Source organism: Mustelus asterias, unplaced genomic scaffold (assembly GCF_964213995.1).
Source record: "Mustelus asterias unplaced genomic scaffold, sMusAst1.hap1.1 HAP1_SCAFFOLD_2328, whole genome shotgun sequence".
Taxonomy (NCBI): Eukaryota; Metazoa; Chordata; class Chondrichthyes; order Carcharhiniformes; family Triakidae; genus Mustelus; species Mustelus asterias.
In genome coordinates, this window is record NW_027592273.1 from 26,356 (window position 1) to 45,534 (window position 19,179).

At 56.7% G+C, this 19,179-nt stretch overlaps 1 protein-coding gene across 1 annotated transcript; it reads left to right on the plus strand.

Moving 5' to 3' along the window:
• Positions 1-2,436: 2,436 nt before the first annotated feature.
• Positions 2,437-18,670, plus strand: LOC144489581 (complexin-3-like). The gene is made up of 4 exons (XM_078207445.1): positions 2,437-2,559; positions 15,384-15,472; positions 16,957-17,044; positions 18,446-18,670. Exons 1-4 carry the CDS (start codon positions 2,437-2,439, stop codon positions 18,668-18,670), a joined length of 525 nt encoding a protein of 174 aa, XP_078063571.1.
• Positions 18,671-19,179: the final 509 nt, after the last annotated feature.

Consider the following 19,179-nt stretch of genomic DNA (forward strand, 5'->3'; position numbering starts at 1 on the left):
ACCACTGTGCTACCGTGCCGCCCGTATTTAAGTTTAAAATGCTGGTCTCGGGCCCACTATTCTCCCCCTCAAATTGAATGTAAAAAATTGAGTTAAGGTTTATTAGTGTCACAAGCAAGGCATTACATTAACACTGCAATGAAGTTACTGTGAAATTCCCCTCGTCGCCACACTCCGGCACCTGTTTGGGTCAATGCACCCTAACCAACACGTCTTTCGGAATGTGGGAGGAAACCGGAGCACCCGGAGGAAACCCACGCAGACACGGGGAGAAGGTGCAGACTCCGCACAGACAGTGACCCGAGCCGGGAATCGAACCCGGGTCCCTGGCGCTGTGAGGCAGCAGTGTTAACCACTGTGCTACCATACAATCATAATATGATTGCTGTTACTTACAAATGTCTTCACGATGAGGTTTTTAATTAATCCTATCTCATTGCTCAATACCCGGTCTAGTATAGCCTGTTCTGTGGTTGGTTCCAGAATGTGCTGATCTCAGAAACTATCTCAAAAACATTCTTGGAATTCTTCCTCTCGGCTACATTTTCCCACCTCTACTTACAACATAAGAACCAGGAGCAGGAGGAGGCCATCTGGCTTCTCGAGCCTGCTCCGCCATTCAATAAGATCATGGCTGATCTTTTTGTGGACTCAGCTCCACTTACCCGCCCGCTCCCCTTAATTCCTTTACTGTTCAAAAATCTATCCTTGCCTTAAAAACATTCAATGAGGGAGCCTCAACTGGGCAGGGAATTCCACAGATTCACAACCCTTTGTGTGAAGAAGTTCCTCCTCAACTCAGTCCTAAATCTGCTCCCCCTTATTTTGAGACCATGCCCCCTAGTTCCAGTTTCACCCGCCAGTGGAAACAACTTCCCTGCTTCTATCTTATCTATTCCTTTCATAATCTTATATGTTTCTATAAGATCTCCCCTCATTCTTCTGAATTCCAATGAGTATAGCCCCAGTCTACTCAGTCTCTCCTCATAAGCCAACCTCTCAACTCCGGAATCAACCTAGTGAATCTCCTCTGCACCCCCTGCAGTGCCAGTATATCCTTTCTCAAGTAAGGAGACCAAAACTGTACACAGTACTCCAGGTGTGGCCTCACCAGCACCTTATACAGCTGCAACATAACCTCGCTGTTTTTAAACTCCATTCCTCTAGCAATGAAGGACAAAATTCCATTTGCCGCCTTAATTACCTGCTGCACCTGCAAACCAACTCCTTGAGATTCCTGCGCAAGGACACCCAGGTCCCTCTGCACAGCAGCATGCTGCAAGTTTTTACCATTTAGAATAAAATCACAGTTCTGACAAGCCCCTATTATCTTTCCTTTCATACTCTGTCCTAGTGTGGTTACAATTAGGGGGCCTCTACACTCACAAGTGTCTTCTTGATCTCCCCTCATCTCAATCTAAACCACATCCTGGTTTCCTGAACTGAAGTCCTCTAATGTGCTGTTGCCATCATTAATTAACAGAGCCACCCTTAAAGTTTATTTATGAGTCATAGGTACGGCTGACATTATCACTGCAGTGAAAATCCCCGAGTCGCTACACTCTGGCGCCTGTTCCGGTTACACTGAGGGAGAATTTAGCACGGCCAATGCACCCTAACCAGCACGTCTTTCAGACTGTGGGAGGAAACCGGAGCACCCGGAGGAAACCCACGCAGACACGGGGAGAACGTGCAGACTCCACACAGACCCAAGCTGGGAATCGAACCTGGGTCCCAGGCGCTGTGAGGCGGCAGTGCTAACCACTGTGCCACCGTGCTGCCGGGAATCGAACCCGGGTCCCTGGCGCTGTGAAGCAGCAGTGCTAACCACTGTGTCACCGTGCTGCCGGGAATCGAACCCGGGTCCCTGGCGCTGTGAAGCAGCAGTGCTAACCACTGTGTCACCGTGCTGCCCCGGGAATCGAACCCGGGTCCCTGGTGGTGTGAGGCGGCAGTGCTGCCGGGAATGGAACCTGGGTCCCTGGCGCTGTGAGGCAGCAGTGCCAACCACTGTGCCACCGTGCTGCCGGGAATGGAACCCGGGTCCCTGGCGCTGTGAGGCAGCAGTGCCAACCACTGTGCCACCGTGCTGCCGGGAATGGAACCCGGGTCCCTGGCGCTGTGAGGCAGCAGTGCGAACCACTGTGCTGGCGGGAATGGAACCTGGGTCCCTGGTGCTGTGAGGCGGCAGTGCTAATCACGGCCACCGTGCTGCCCACCCCACCTTACCTTAACTTCAGGTCCTTCCCCAAATGTAACAGACCCGTTAATATTCAGGTCCCAATCTGTCAGCCTCCAGCCACGTCTCTGTAATAGCTATGATGTGGAGATGCCGGCGTTGGACTGGGGTGGGCACAGGAAGAAGTCTCTCAACACCAGGTTACAGTCCAACAGGTTTATTTGGGATCATGAGCTTTTGGAGCGTTGAGTCACAAAATGGCCGTGGTCCCAGCCCACAGGAGTAGCCGTTACGCTGAGAGGGTGCCAGCAAGTCCCTGGCGCTGTGCAGAGTGCATCGAACTGGATCACCGGACAGGCAGCATTGTGCATGGGAAAGAGGTCAGGAGTGTGAAAGCAGGGGTCACTCAGCGTCTCGTATCCATTTGCGACAACTCCACGGTCCACGGGCCACGAGAATAATAATTCCCTCGCACGGTTACCACCCCCAGTCTGACTCCGTTCCCGAGGTGGCTGCGCCGCTCCTGAGGTTATCTCCACCCAAACTGCCACTGGGGGTGGTGACGTGGATTGGATTCCCTCCATCCCCTGTTTCTGATTTGAATTATTGTTGTCACATGGTTGCAGAGATAGAGAGGGGGCTGGAGGAGGTTACAGAGATAGGGAGGGGTGTAGGGGCTGGAGGGGGTGCAGAGATAGGGAGGGGGTGTAGGGGCTGGAGGAGGTTACAGAGATAGGGAGGGGGTGTAGGGGCTGGAGGAGGTTACAGAGATAGGGAGGGGTGTAGGGGCTGGAGGGGGTGCAGAGATAGGGAGGGGGTGTAGGGGCTGGAGGGGGTGCAGAGATAGGGAGGGGGTGTAGGGAGCTGGAGGAGGTTACAGAGATAGGGAGGGGTGTAGGGGCTGGAGGGGGTGCAGAGATAGGGAGGGGTGTAGGGGCTGGAGGGGGTGCAGAGATAGGGAGGGGGTGTAGGGGGCTGGAGGAGGTTACAGAGATAGGGAGGGGTGTAGGGGCTGGAGGGGGTGCAGAGATAGGGAGGGGGTGTAGGGAGCTGGAGGAGGTTACAGAGATAGGGAGGGAGTGTAGGGGGCTGGAGGAGGTTACAGAGATAGGGAGGGAGTGTAGGGGGCTGGAGGAGGTTACAGAGATAGGGAGGGGGCTGGAGGAGGTTACAGAGATAGGGAGGGGGTGTAGGGAGCTGGAGGAGGTTACAGAGATAGGGAGGGGCTGGAGGGGGTTACAGAGATAGGGAGGGGGTGTAGGGGCTGGAGGAGGTTACAGAGATAGGGAGGGGTGTAGGGGCTGGAGGGGGTGCAGAGATAGGGAGGGGGTGTAGGGAGCTGGAGGAGGTTACAGAGATAGGGAGGGAGTGTAGGGGGCTGGAGGAGGTTACAGAGATAGGGAGGGAGTGTAGGGGGCTGGAGGAGGTTACAGAGATAGGGAGGGGGCTGGAGGAGGTTACAGAGATAGGGAGGGGGTGTAGGGAGCTGGAGGAGGTTACAGAGATAGGGAGGGGCTGGAGGGGGTTACAGAGATAGGGAGGGGGTGTAGGGGCTGGAGGAGGTTACAGAGATAGGGAGGGGGTGTAGGGGCTGGAGGGGGTTGCAGAGATAGGGAGCGGGTGTAGGGGCTGGAGGGGGTTGCAGAGATAGGGAGGGGGTGTGGGGGCTGGAGGGGGTCGCAGAGATAGGGAGGGGGTGTGGGGCTGGAGGGGGTCGCAGAGATAGGGAGGGGGTGTCGGGGGCTGGAGGAGGTGACAGAGATAGGGAGGGGGTGTAGGGGCTGGAGGAGGTTACAGAGATAGGAAGGGGGTGTAGGGGCTGGAGGAGGTTACAGAGATAGGGAGGGGGTGTAGGGGCTGGCGGGGGTTACAGAGATAGGGAGGGGGTGTAGCGGCTGGAGGGGGTTGCAGAGATAGGGAGGGGGTGTAGGGGCTGGAGGAGGTTACAGAGATAGGGAGGGGGTGTAGGGGCTGGAGGGGGTTACAGAGATAGGGAGGGCTGGAGGGGCTGGAGGGGGTTGCAGAGATAGGGAGGGGGTGTAGGGGCTGGAGGGGGTTACAGAGATAGGAAGGGGGTGTAGGGGCTGGAGGAGGTTACAGAGATAGGGAGGGGCTGGAGGGGGTTACAGTGATAGGGAGGGGGTGTAGGGGCTGGAGGAGGTTACAGAGATAGGGAGGGGGTGTAGGGGCTGGAGGGGGTTACAGAGATAGGAAGGGGGTGTAGGGGCTGGAGGAGGTTACAGAGATAGGGAGGGGCTGGAGGGGGTTACAGTGATAGGGAGGGGCTGGAGGAGGTTACAGAGATAGGGAGGGGGTGTAGGGGCTGGAGGGGGTTACAGAGATAGGGAGGGGCTGGAGGAGGTTACAGAGATAGGGAGGGGCTGGAGGGGGTTACAGAGATAGGGAGGGGGTGTAGGGGCTGGAGGAGGTTACAGTGATAGGGAGGGGGTGTAGGCTGGAGGAGGTTACAGAGATAGGGAAGGGATGTAGGGGCTGGAGGAGGTTACAGTGATAGGGAGGGGTGTAGTGGCTGGAGGAGGTTACAGAGATAGGGAGGGGGTGTAGGGGCTGGAGGAGGTTACAGTGATAGGGAGGGGGGTGTAGTGGCTGGAGGAGGTTACAGAGATAGGGAGGGGGTGTATGGGCTGGAGGAGGTTACAGAGATAGGGAGGGGGTGTAGGGGCTGGAGGAGGTTACAGTGATAGGGAGGGGGGTGTAGTGGCTGGAGGAGGTTACAGAGATAGGGAGGGGGTGTAGGGGCTGGAGGAGGTTACAGTGATAGGGAGGGGGGTGTAGTGGCTGGAGGAGGTTACAGAGATAGGGAGGGGGTGTATGGGCTGGAGGAGGTTACAGAGATAGGGAGGGGGTGTAGGGGCTGGAGGAGGTTACAGTGATAGGGAGGGGGGTGTAGTGGCTGGAGGAGGTTACAGTGATAGGGAGGGGGTGTGGGGGCTACAGAGAGAGGGAGGGGCTGGCGGAGGTTACAGAGATAGGGAGGGTCAGGAGGAGGTTACAGAGATAGGGAGGGGGTGTAGGGGCTGGAGGGGGTTACAGAGATAGGGAGGGGTTGTAGGGGCTGGAGGAGGTTACAGAGATAGGGAGGGGTGTAGGGGCTGGAGGAGGTTACACAGATAGGGAGGGGGTGTAGGGGCTGGAGGGGGTTACAGAGATAGGGAGGGGGTGTAGGGGCTGGAGGAGGTTACACAGATAGGGAGGGGGTGTAGGGGCTGGAGGAGGCTACAGTGATAGTGAGGGGCTGGAGGAGGTTACGGAGATAGGTAGGGGCTGGAGGGGGTTACAGAGATAGGGAGGGGGTGTAGGGGCTGGAGGGGGTTACAGAGATAGGGAGGGGGTGTAGGGGCTGGAGGAGGTTACAGAGATAGGGTGGGGGTGTGGGGGCTGGAGGGGGTTACAGAGATAGGGAGGGGGTGTAGGGGCTGGAGGGGGTTACAGAGATAGGGAGGGAGTGTAGGGGCTGGAGGGGGTTACAGAGATAGGGAGGGGGTGTAGGGGCTGGAGGAGGTTACAGAGATAGGGAGGGGGTGTTGGGGCTGGAGGAGGTTACAGAGATAGGGAGGGGGTGTAGGGGCTGGAGTGGGTGACAGAGATAGGGAGGGGGTGTAGGGGCTGGAGGAGGTTACAGAGATAGGGAGGGGGTGTAGGGGCTGGAGGAGGTTACAGAGATAGGGAGGGGATGTAGGGGCTGGAGGGGGTTACAGTGATAGGGAGGGGGTGTAGGTGCTGGAGGAGATTACAGAGATAGGGAGGGGGTGTAGGGGCTGGAGGGGGTTACAGAGATAGGGAGGGGGTGTAGGGGCTGGAGGAGGTTACAGAGATAGGGAGGGGGTGTAGGGGCTGGAGGAGGTTACAGAGATAGGGAGGGGGTGTTGGGGCTGGAGGAGGTTACAGAGATAGGGAGGGGGTGTAGGGGCTGGAGTGGGTGACAGAGATAGGGAGGGGGTGTAGGGGCTGGAGGAGGTTACAGAGATAGGGAGGGGGTGTAGGGGCTGGAGGAGGTTACAGAGATAGGGAGGGGGTGTAGGGGCTGGAGGAGGTTACAGTGATAGGGAGGGGGTGTAGGGGCTGGAGGAGGTTACAGAGATAGGGAGGGGATGTAGGGGCTGGAGGGGGTTACAGTGATAGGGAGGGGGTGTACGGGCTGGAGGAGGTTACAGAGATAGGGAGGGGGTGTAGGGGCTGGAGGGGGTTACAGTGATAGGGAGGGGGTGTAGGGGCTGGAGGAGGTTACAGAGATAGGGAGGGGATGTAGGGGCTGGAGGGGGTTACAGTGATAGGGAGGGGGTGTACGGGCTGGAGGAGTTTACAGAGATAGGGAGGGGGTGTACGGGCTGGAGGAGGTTACAGTGATAGGGAGGGGGTGTAGGGGCTGGAGGAGGTTACAGAGATAGGGAGGGGATGTAGGGGCTGGAGGGGGTTACAGTGATAGGGAGGGGGTGTACGGGCTGGAGGAGTTTACAGAGATAGGGAGGGGCTGGAGGGGGTTACAGAGATAGTGAGAGGGTGTTGGGGCTGGAGGGGGTTACAGAGATAGGGAGGGGGTGTCGGGGCTGGAGGAGGTTACAGAGATAGGGAGGGGGTGTAGGGGCTGGAGGAGGTTACCGAGATAGGGAGGGGGTGTAGGGGCTGGAGGAGGTTACAGAGATAGGGAGGGGGTGTACGGGCTGGAGGAGGTTACAGTGATAGGGAGGGGGTTTAGGGGCCGGAGGGGGTTACAGAGATAGGGAGCGGGTGTAGGGGCTGGAGGAGGTTACAGAGATAGGGAGGGGGTGTAGGGGCTGGAGGGAGTTACAGTGATAGGGAGGGGTGTAGGGGCTGGAGGAGGTTACAGAGATAGGGAGGGGGTGTAGGGGCTGGAGGAGGTTACAGAGATAGGGACGGGGTGTAAGGGCTGGAGGGGGTTACAGAGATAGGGAGGGGGTGTTGGGGCTGGAGGGGGTTACAGAGATGGGGAGGGAGTGTAGGGGCTGGAGGGGGTTACAGAGATAGGGAGGGGGTGTAGGGGCTGGAGGAGGTTACAGAGATAGGGAGGGGGTGTAGGGACTGGAGGAGGTTACAGGGATAGGGACGGGGTGTAAGGGCTGGAGGAGGTTACAGAGATAGGGAGGGGGTGTAGGGGCTGGAGGAGGTTACAGAGATAGGGACGGGGTGTAAGGGCTGGAGGGGGTTACAGAGATAGGGAGGGGGTGTTGGGGCTGGAGGGGGTTACAGAGATAGGGAGGGGGTGTAGGGGCTGGAGGAGGTTACAGAGATAGGGAGGGGGTGTAGGGGCTGGAGGAGGTTACAGAGATAGGGGGTGTACGGGCTGGAGGAGATTACAGAGATAGGGAGGGTGTGTTCTGGCTGGAGGAGGTTACTGTGATAGGGAGGGGGTGTAGGGGCTGGAGGAGGTTACAGAGATAGGGAGGGTGTGTTCTGGCTGGAGGAGGTTACTGTGATAGGGAGGGGGTGTAGGGGCTGGAGGAGGTTACAGAGATAGGGAGGGGGTGTAGGGACTGGAGGAGGTTACAGAGATAGGGAGGGGGTGTAGGGGCTGGAGGATGTTACAGAGATAGGGAGGGGGTGTAGGGGCTGGAGGAGGTTACAGAGATAGGGAGGGGGTGTTGGGGCTGGAGGAGGTTACAGAGATAGGGAGGGGGTGTAGGGGCTGAAGGAGGTTACAGAGATAGGGAGGGGGTGTAGGGGCTGGAGGGGGTTACAGAGATAGGGAGGGGGTGTAGGGCCTGGAGGAGGTTACAGAGATAGGGAGGGGCTGTAGGGGCTGGAGGGGGTAACAGAGATAGGGAGGGGGTGTAGGGGCTGGAGGTGGTTACAGAGATAGGGAGGGGGTGTAGGGGCTGGAGGAGGTTCCAGAGATAGGGAGGGGGTGTAGGGGCTGGAGGAGGTTACAGAGATAGGGAGGGGGTGTAGGGGCTGGAGGAGGTTACAGAGATAGGGAGGGGGTGTTATGGCTGGAGGGGATAACAGAGATAGGGAGGGGTGTAAGGGTTGGAGGAGGTTACAGAGATAGGGAGGGGGTGTAGGGGCTGGAGGAGGTTACAGAGATAGGGAGGGGGTGTAGGGGGTGGAGGAGGTTACAGAGATAGGGAGGGGTGTAAGGGTTGGAGGAGGTTGCAGAGATAGGGAGGGGGTGTAGGGGCTGGAGGAGGTTACTGTGATAGGGAGGGGGTGTAGGGGCTGGAGGAGGTTACAGAGATAGGGGGTGTACGGGCTGGAGGAGGTTACAGAGATAGGGAGGGGGTGTAGGGGCTGGAGAGGGTTACAGAGATAGGGAGGGGGTGTAGGGAGCTGGAGGAGGTTACAGAGATAGGGAGGGGGTGTACGGGCTGGAGGAGGTTACAGAGATAGGGAGGGGGTGTAGGGGCTGGAGAGGATTACAGAGATAGGGAGGGGGTGTAGGGAGCTGGAGGAGATTACAGAGATAGGGAGGGGGTGTAGGGGCTGGAGAGGATTACAGAGATAGGGAGGGGGTGTAGGGAGCTGGAGGAGATTACAGAGATAGGGAGGGGGTGTACGGGCTGGAGGAGGTTACAGAGATAGGGAGGGGGTGTAGGGGCTGGAGGAGGTTACAGTGATAGGGAGGGTGTGTTCTGGCTGGAGGAGGTTAATGTGATAGGGAGGGGGTGTAGGGGCTGGAGGAGGTTACAGAGATAGGGGGTGTAGGGGCTGGAGGAGGTTACAGAGATAGGGAGGGGGTGTAGGGGCTGGAGGAGGTTACAGAGATAGGGAGGGGGTGTAGAGGCTGGAGAGGGTTACAGAGATAGGGAGGGGGTGTAGGGAGCTGGAGGAGGTTACAGAGATAGGGAGGGGGTGTACGGGCTGGAGGAGGTTACAGTGATAGGGAGGGGGTGTAGGGGCTGGAGGGGGTTACAGAGATAGGGAGGGGGTGTAGGGGCTGGAGGAGGTTACAGAGATAGGGAGGGGGTGTAGGGGCTGGAGGAGGTTACAGAGATAAGGAGGGGGATGTACGGGCTGGAGGATGTTACGGAGATAGGGAGGTTCGTGTAGGGGCTGGAAGCGGTTACAGAGAAAGGGAGTGGGTGGAGGGGTTGGAGGGGGTTACAGAGATGGGGAGGGGGTGTAGGGTCTGGAGGAGGTTACAGAGATTAGGGCGGTGTGCAGGGGGCTCGAGGTGGTTACAGAGATAGGGAGGGGGTTTGGGGCTGGAGGCGGTTACAGAGATAGGGAGGGGGTGTAGGGTCTGGAGGAGGTTACAGAGATTAGGACGGTGTGCAGGGGGCTCGAGGTGGTTACAGAGATAGGGAGGGGGTTTGGGGCTGGAGGCGGTTACAGAGATAGGGAGGGGGGTGTAGGGGCTGGGGGAGGTTACAGAGATAGGGAGGGGGTGTAGGGGCCTGAAGGAGGTTCCAGAGATGGGGAGGGTGGTGCAGGGGCTGGAGGAGGTTACAGAGATAGGGAGGTGGTGTAGGGGCTGGAGGAGGTTACAGATATAGGGAGGGGGTGTAGGGACTGGAGGAGGTTACAGAGATGGGGAGGGGGTGTAGGGGCTGGAGGGGGTTACAGAGATAGGGAGGGGGTGTAGGGGCTGGAGGGGGTTACAGAGATAGGGAGGGGGTGTAGGGGCTGGAGGGGGTTACAGAGATAGGGAGGGGGTGTAGGGGCTGGAGGAGGTTACAGAGATAGGGAGGGGGTGTAGGGGCTGGAGGGGGTTACAGAGATAGGGAGGGGGTGTTGGGGCTGGAGGGGGTTACAGAGATAGGGAGGGGTGTAGGGGCTGGAGGGGGTTACAGAGATAGGGAGGGGGTATGGGGGCTGGAGGGGGTTACAGAGATAGGGAGGGGGTGTAGGGGCTGGAGGGGGTTACAGAGATAGGGAGGGGGTATGGGGGCTGGAGGGGGTTACAGTTGTCGGGAATGGGAGTCGGGGCTGGGATGTTTCTGTCTAGCCAAGTTCCGCACACACGAGGACGGCCTGAACCGGGATATTGGGTTCATGTCACACTATTTGTAACTCCCACAGTTGCGTGGACCTGCAGAGTTTCACTGGCTGTCTTGTCTGGAGACAATACACATCTTTTTAGCCTGTCTTGATGCTCTCTCCACTCACATTGTTTCGTCTCTTAAAGACTGGATTAGTTGTAAGTATTCGCATTCCAACCATTGTTCATGTAAATTGAGTCTGTGTCTTTATATGCTCTGTTTGTGAACAGAATTCCCACTCACCTGAAGGAGGGGCTTGGAGCTCCGAAAGCTTGTGTGGCTTTTGCTACCAAATAAACCTGTTGGACTTTAACCTGGTGTTGTTAAACTTCTTACCATGTTTCTGTTTGTCAGAGGGTTCTGTGGCGGGGGGAGGAGGGAGTTAGTGTCCGAGCTGAATAATTGGGTCAGCCGCTGCTTCATCTGATAAGATCCCAGGACATAATCGGTTGTAAGGGATTGGATTGGATTGACAGAGCCTGTGTTTTGTCTGGAACGAGGGAGCTGAGCAAGGTATTCCTGTCTGCTCTTCGGGACGTTTGGAGCTTTGGAAAAGGAGTGTGTGCTAGGAGACAGAGCACAATCATTATCCAGGTGAGTCCAGGTACATTCCCCCGTCCTCCCTCCCTCGATACCGGAGGAGAGGACTTTCGACTAGTTTATACGTTGCGCTGCGATATCTGTGCTGGTTTCTCTGGCCATGCTTCGCTGTAAGTGACACTGTCCTGGATTCCATAATGTGCTGTGTATCACAGAGTAATCTCCCTCTACGCTGTCCCTCATCAAACACTCCCAGGACAGGGACAGCACAGGGTTAGATACAGAGTAAAGCTCCCTCAACACTGTCCCCCATCAAACACTCCCAGGACAGGTACAGCACGGGGTTAGATACAGAGTAAAGCTCCCTCTACACTGTCCCTCATCAAACACTCCCAGGACAGGTACAGCACGGGGTGAGATACAGAGTAAAGCTCCCTCTACCCTGTCCCCCATCAAACACTCCCAGGACAGGTATAGCACGGGGTTAGATACAGAGTAAAGCTCCCTCGACACTGTCCCCCCAGCAAACACTCCCAGGACAGGTACAGCACGGGGTTAGATACAGAGTAAAGCTCACTCTACACTGTCCCCCAGCAAACACTCCCAAGACAGGTACAGCATGGGGTTAGATACAGAGTAAAGCTCCCTCTACACTGTCCCCATCAAACACTCCCAGGACAGGTACAGCACGGGGTTAGATACAGTGTAATCTCCCACTACACTGTCCCCATCAAACACTCCCAGGACAGGCACAGCACGGGGTTAGATACAGACTAATCTCCCACTACACTGTCCCCATCAAACACTCCCAGGACAGGGACAGCACGGGGTTAGATACAGAGTAAAGCTCCCTCTACACTGTTCCCATCAAACTCTCCCAGGACAGGTACAGCACGGGGTTAGATACAGAGTAAAGCTCCCTCGACACTGTCCCCCATCAAACACTCCCAGGACAGATACAGCACGGGGTTAGATACAGAGTAAAGCTCCCTCTACACTGTCCCCCATCAAACACTCCCAGGACAGGTACAGCACGGGGTTAGATACAGAGTAAAGCTCCCTCTACACTGTCCCCCCCATCAAACACTCCCAGGACAGGTACAGCATGGGGTTAGATACAGAGTAAAGCTCCCTCTACACTGTCCCCCATCAAACACTCCCAGGACAGGTACAGCACGGGGTTAGATACAGAGTAATGCTCCCTCTACACTGTCCCCATCAAACACTCCCAGGACAGGTACAGCACGGGGTTAGATACAGAGTAAAGCTCCCTCTACACTGTCCCCATCAAACACACCCAGGACAGGTACAGCACGGGGTTAGATACAGAGTAAAGCTCCCTCTACACTGTCCCCCCATCAAACACTCCCAGGACAGGTACAGCATGGGGTTAGATACAGAGTAAAGCTCCCTCTACACTGTCCCCCATCAAACACTCCCAGGACAGGTACAGCATGGGGTTAGATACAGAGTAAAGCTCCCTGTACACTGTCCCCATCAAACACTCCCAGGACAGGTACAGCATGGGGTTAGATACAGAGTAAAGCTCCCTCTACACTGTCCCCCATCAAACACTCCCAGGACAGGTACAGCACGGGGTTAGATACAGAGTAAAGCTCCCTCTACACTGTCCCCATCAAACACTCCCAGGACAGGTACAGCACGGGGTTAGATACAGAGTAAAGCTCCCTCTACACTGTCCCCATCAAACACTCCCAGGACAGGTACAGCACAGGGTTAGATACAGAGTAAAGCTCCCTCTACACTGTCCCCATCAAACACTCCCAGGACAGGTACAGCACGGGGTTAGATACAGAGTAAAGCTCCCTCTACACTGTCCCCCCATCAAACACTCCCAGGACAGGTACAGCACGGGGTTAGATACAGAGTAAAGCTCCCTCGACACTGCCCCCCATCAAACACTCCCAGGACAGGTACAGCACGGGGTTAGATACAGAGTAAAGCTCCCTCTACACTGTCCCCATCAAACACTCCCAGGGCAGGTACAGCACGGGGTTAGATACAGAGTAAAGCTCCCTCTACACTGTCCCCATCAAACACTCCCAGGACAGGTACAGCACGGGGTTAGATACAGAGTAAAGCTCCCTCTACACTGTCTCCCATCAAACACTCCCAGGACAGGTACAGCACGGGGTTAGATACAGAGTAAAGCTCCCTCTCCTACAATACCTATTCTCTCCCAAAGTTAACAATTGTTTTGAATGTTTTTTAGTTGTAGATCTCCCCTCGAGAGGGAGATGTTCAGGAGCAGATCGGAAGCTCCAAGTTATATTATGAAGTTAGCCTGCATCATAACTGTGTCTGATTTTGGAATCGAGGTGAGCGTTTATGTGGTTCACTCCAGGTATGATTCAAGTGATCCACTCGGGAGCTTTTATTAAAACAAACTTTATTTTTAACAACGCATTTAAACATAGAACGTAGAACAGTACAGCACAGAACAGGCCCTTCGGCCCACGATGTTGTGCCGAGCTTTATCTGAAACCAAGATCAAGCTATCCCACTCCCTATCATCCTGGTGTGCTCCATGTGCCTATCCAATAACCGCTTAAATGTTCCTAAAGTGTCTGACTCCACTATCACTGCAGGCAGTCCATTCCACACCCCAACCACTCTCTGCGTAAAGAACCTGCCTCTGATATCCGTCCTGTATCTCCCACCACGAACCCTATAGTTATGCCCCCTTGTAATAGCTCCATCCACCCGAGGAAATAGTCTTTGAACGTTCACTCTATCTATCCCCTTCATCATTTTAGAAACCTCTATTAAGTCTCCCCTCAGCCTCCTCCGCTCCAGAGAGAACAGCCCGAGCTCCCTCAACCTTTCCTCATAAGACCTACCCTCCAAACCAGGCAGCATCCTGGTAAATCTCCTCTGCACTCTTTCCAGCGCTTCCACATCCTTCTTATAGTGAGGTGACCAGAACTGCACACAATATTCCAAATGTGGTCTCACCAAGGTCCTGTACAGTTGCAGCATAACCCCGCGGCTATTTAAAATACAACATAAAGAATTCTCAAAACCCTTACCAATTGGATATACCTAAACATGACAACGTATCATTCTTAACAACTGGTTATCTCTGTAGTTCCACAATGTAAGCAGTATCCCCACAGACATGAGATAAAAGCAAATTCCCGTGGATGCTGGAATCTGAAACAAAAACAGGAAGTGCTGGAAAATCTCAGCGGGTCTGGCAGCATCTGTGGAGAGAGAATGGAGCCAATGTTTCCAGTCTAGATGACCCTTCACCAGAGTTCTGATAAAGGGTCACCTAGACTCGAAACTTTGGCTCTATTCTCGCCCCACAGGATGCTGTCAGACCTGCTGAGATTTTCTGCTTTTCTCCCCACAACCATTAATCCCTGCAAGAATCAGCACAAAACAGATATTCTTACGCGGACCTTGGATTTCCAGCCTTTTGACCCCTCTGGACAGACACAGAGCGAGACACCTGCCTTCTGACTCCCATAGAGCAGCCTCCAGGGTGGAAGAGTCAATTACTAGGGGGCACAGGTTCAAGGTGCGAGGGGCAAGGTTTAAAGGAGATGTACGAGGCATGTTTTTTACACAGAGGGTGGTGGGTGTCTGGAACCCGCTGCTGGGGGAGGGAGTGGAAGCGGATACTTTTAAGGGGCGTCTTGACAAATACATGAATAGGATGGGAATGGAGGGATATGGTCCCTGGAAGGGTCGGGGGGTTTTAGTTCAAACAGGCAGCACGGTCGGTACAGGCCTGGCCTAGTAATTGACTCTTCCACCTTGGGAAAAAGCTTCTGACTATCCACTCTGTCCATGCCCCTCATAATCTTGTAGACTTCTATCAGGTCTCCCCTCAACCTCCGTCGCTCCAGTGAGAACAAACCAAGTTTCTCCAACCTCTCCTCATAGCTAATGCCTTCCATACCAGGCAACATCCTGGTAAATCTTTTCTGTACCCTCTCCAAAGCCTCCACATCCTTCTGATAGTGTGGCGACCAGAATTGAACACTATATTCCAAGTGTGGCCTGACTAAGGGTGTATAAAGCTGCAACATGACTTGCCAATTTTTAAACTCAATACCCCGGTTGATGAAGGCAAGCGTGCCGTATGCCTTCTTGACTACCTTCTCCACCTGCATTGCCACTTTCAGTGACCTGTGTACCTGTACACCCAGATCCCTCTGCCTATCAATACTCTTCAGGGTTCTGCCATTTACTGTATATTTCCTATCTGTATTAGACCTTCCAAAATGCATGACCTCACATTTGCTCGGATTAAACTCCATCTGCCATCTCTCCGCCCAAGTCTCCAACCGATCTCCTGTTTGGCAAACGATGCTTCCTCACACAACCCATTCCCTCTGGTGTCGGAATTCTGATGGGAAATTGTCTGCTCCGAGCGCGGAGATACTTGCTGAGTGTATCTCCCCCCACCCCCTGTCCCGACGTTGGATCCTGTCCCTGTGGACCTTCCTTGCTCTGACACTCATCGCGCTTTTCCTTTGTGTTTCAGGTCTCTGTCCGCCTTTCCTCCACCGAGACCAGGGTGTAGGTGTCCCAGAGTGCGCCACCCCTCCCTCCCTTCTCCGAGCACCCCCCCCCCCCCCCCCCCCCCACCGTGGGCCTGCAGCAGGATGGGTTCCCTGGTGAAGGCGGCATTCGGCGATTCCTTGGAGCGGTGGGTGTGTTGCCTCTCGCCCCAGCCGGAAGCGACAACCCACAGCTACGGCAAAGCCGGGAAGCTTAGCCGGGACGATTACCGGAGGCACCTGCAGGCTCTGGAGGAAGAGAGGTAAGTGGCACGGGGCAGCTCCTTCGAGTGACCGCGGGTGGGCTATTCGACTAGACGGGGCAGCGCAGCCCGAATCCCACTCTCTCCGGATGTGCAGAAGGAACAGGAGGAAATGGCCTTTGGGGTGGATCTTTATAACCCAGAGCTTCTGAACTGAAAAAATGCAGCAAAAATAATAATGCCACAAAATTGGTTCAACCAGTTAATGAAAGCAGCATAAACACCGGGACAAGAGCCTCGCACAGCGAGAGACAGAGGGTGAGAGAATGGTGGGGCCGAGGGGGGGGTCCGGATCTGTCTGAATCACAGCGGGGGGGAGGGGTAGGGACAGGACTGACTGACCCTCAGCCCTCACAGACGCCCCCCTAACTCTAACCCCTCCAGGCATCACACCATTCAGTCCTCCACTCAGCCTGGTCCTTTACTGAGCTGGAGGAGGCCATTCAGCCCATCAAATCCAATAGCAGCTTTCCAGGAAGCCACCCCGCCACCCCCCCCCCCCGACATTCCTGCAGCTCTCCCCACCCCCCCCTTAAAATGCCCACCCAAAAACCCTCAAACTCATTGACTCTCCCCCCTCCCCGGCAAACACCACCCTCACTGAAACCTGACTCTGACTCTCCCCACCACTCTGTTCATCTCCAGGTTCAACCCCCCCCCCCCCCCAAGTCTCTCTCACCACCCCCAGGGGGTCTCCAGTGTCTCCCACCCACCCTCACTCCCCCAGAGGGACTCCAGTTCCTCCCCAGCTGCAGCCCCCATGAGGGGGTCTCCAGTGTCTCCCACCACCCCCCCACCCCCTCACTCCCCCTAGAGGGTCCCCAGTCCCTCCCCACCCCCAGGGGCTCTCTGTTGTCTCCCCAGCCCCCCATCCAAGAGGGTCTCCAGTCTTCACCACCCCCCCCCCCCCCCCCGCCCAAAGGGGTCTCCAGTGTCTCCCACCCACCCAAAGCGTCTCCAGTTTCTCGCACCCAGTCAGAGGGCATCATCAGTCTCTCCCCCCCCCCCCCCGGGGGTCTCCAGTCTCTCTCTTTCCCCCCCCGGGGGATCTCCAGTCTCTCTCTTTCCCCCCCCGGGGGATCTCCAGTCTCTCTCTATCCCCCCCCCCCCGGGGGTCTCCAGTCTCTCTCTTTCCCCCCCCCGGGGGGTCTCCAGTCTCTCTATTCCCCCCCCCCCCCCCAGGGATCTCCAGTCTCTCTCTATCCCCCCCCCCCCGGGGTCTCCAGTCTCTCTCTTTCCCCCCCCCTGGGGGGTCTCCAGTCTCTCTATTCCCCCCCCCCCCCCCCAGGGGGTCTCCAGTCTCTCTATTCCCCCCCCCCCCGGGGGTCTCCAGTCTCTCTCTATCCCCCCCCCCCCCCGGGGGTCTCCAGTCTCTCCCAATCCCCCTGAGTGGGGGGGTCTGCACTCTTCCATCCCCGCACACCCCGGCGTACGGTGGTGTTGCCGATCGGTGAGCTGGTTACAGGTTGTGCATCTCTCCGCAGGCAGAGACGGGATAAGGAGTTTGCCAAGAGGAAGGCAGAGAGAGCAGTGATGAGGAGCCAAATCAGAGCAAAATACCAGCTTGGCCAGGTACAGCCCGCCTGTCAGTGCCCCCTCAGCACTGACCCTCCCACAGTGCGGCGCCCCCTCAGCACTGACCCTCCCACAGTGCGGCGCTCCCTCAGCACTGACCCTCCCACAGTGCGGCGCTCCCTCAGCACTGACCCTCCCACATTGCGGCGCTCCCTCAGCACTGACCCTCCCACAGTGCGGCGCTCCCTCCACACTGACCCTCCCACAGTGCGGCGCTCCCTCAGCACTGACCCTCCCACAGTGCGGCGCTCCCTCAGCACTGACCCTCCCACAGTGCGGCGCTCCCTCAGCACTGACCCTCCCACAGTGCGGCGCTCCCTCAGCACTGACCCTCCCACAGTGCGGCGCTCCCTCAGCACTGACCCTCCCACAGTGCGGCGCTCCCTCAGGACTGACCCTCCCACAGTGCGGCGTTCCTCAGCACTGACCCTCCCACAGTGCAGCGCTCCCTCAGCACTGACCCTCCCACAGTGCGGCGCTCCCTCAGCACTGACCCTCCCACAGTGCGGCGCTCCCTCAGCACTGACCCTCCCACAGTGCGGCGCTCCCTCAGCACTGACCCTCCCACAGTGCGGCGCTCCCTCAGCACTGACCCTCCCACAGTGCGGCGTCCCTCAGCACTGACCCTCCCACAGTGCGGCGCTCCCTCAGCACTGACCCTCCCACAGTGATGCTGTCAGTATGAGCCGGGTTTGGTGCTCAGGTGCCTCGGGTGGGCTGTCAGTGTGGAGGGAGTTATACAAATTATTCATTGTTATTCTGACATGGCAAACTGTCAAGTAATCATTGTGTTTATCTCCCTCTCTCTCTCTCTCTCTCTCTGTCTCTCTCTCTCTCTCTGTCTCTCTCTGTCTCTCTCTCTCTGTCTCTCTCTCTATGTCTCTCCCTCTCTCTGTCTCTGTCTCTCTCTCTCTGTCTCTCTCTCTCTGTGTCTCTCTCTCTCTCTCTCTGTGTCTCTCTCTCTATGTCTCTTTCTCTCTGTCTCTGTCTCTGTCTCTCTGTCTGTCTCTCTCTCCGTCTCTCTCACTCTCTCTCTGTCTCTCTGTGTCCCTCTCTCTCTCTATGTCTCTCTCTCTATGTCTCTTTCTCTCTGTCTCTGTGTCTCTCTCTCTCTCTGTCTCTCTCTCTCTCTGTCTATCTCACTCTCTCTGTCTCTCTGTCTCTCTCTGTCTCTCTCTCTCTCTGTCTCTCACTCTCTCTCTCTCTCTCTCTCACTCTCTCTCTCTCTCTCACTCTCTCTCTCTCACTCTCTGTCTCTCTGTCTCTCTCACTCTCTCTCTCTCTCTCTCTGTCTCTCTCTCTCTCTCTCTGTCTCTCTCTCTCTCTCTGTCTCACTCTCTCTCTCACACTCTCTCTGTCTCTCTCTCTCTCTCTGTCTCTCTCTCTCTCTCTCTGCAGAATGACAGAGATACCCAGCAGTTGAGGGCAGTCACTGGGAAGGTGGACGTTCCAGTCGAACTGGCTGCTGTCATCAAGGTGGGGAGGGGGTCGGAGGGTCCGTCGTCTCGGCTCGGAGAGTTCCGCGGTCTCCCGGAGGTGAACCTGTCCGAACTGAGTAACAGCGCCCAGAGTGCCATCAGCCAACTGCGGGAGAGCGCGGGGAGACAGTGCGCCCTGATGTAACCGTCCACACTCGGGCCAGACACTTACCCCGTCTCTCAAACCCTCCGGCTGCCCTCGCCGGGGCTGGGGGTGGGGGGGCTCCTGGAGGTGGGGGGTTATGGGGAGGGCTCCTGGGGGGAGGGGGGGGGGGTTGCAGAGGGTCTCTTGGGAGGGGTGGGGAGGGTCTCCTGGTGGGGGGGGGGGGGATTGTGGAGGGTCTTCTGGGGGGGGTGCGCTGGGTGGGGGTACAGAGGGTCTCCGGGGGTTGGGGAGGGGAGGTGCGGGGGGGTGGGTGGGGCGGGGGTCGACGGAGCCAGTCAGCAGCTGAATCCGAAACGTCTCTCTCGAACGTGCTTTTCTCTCGCTTTGGTTCCCTCCAATTGGTTCGAATCCACGTCCTTCCCCACTTCCGGCAAATATTCACCCAGAAAACAACTGAGCTTTACTCTGTATCCAACCCCGTGCTGCACCTGTCCTGGGAGTGTTTGATGGGGACAGTGTAGAGGGAGCTTTACTCTGTATCTAACCCC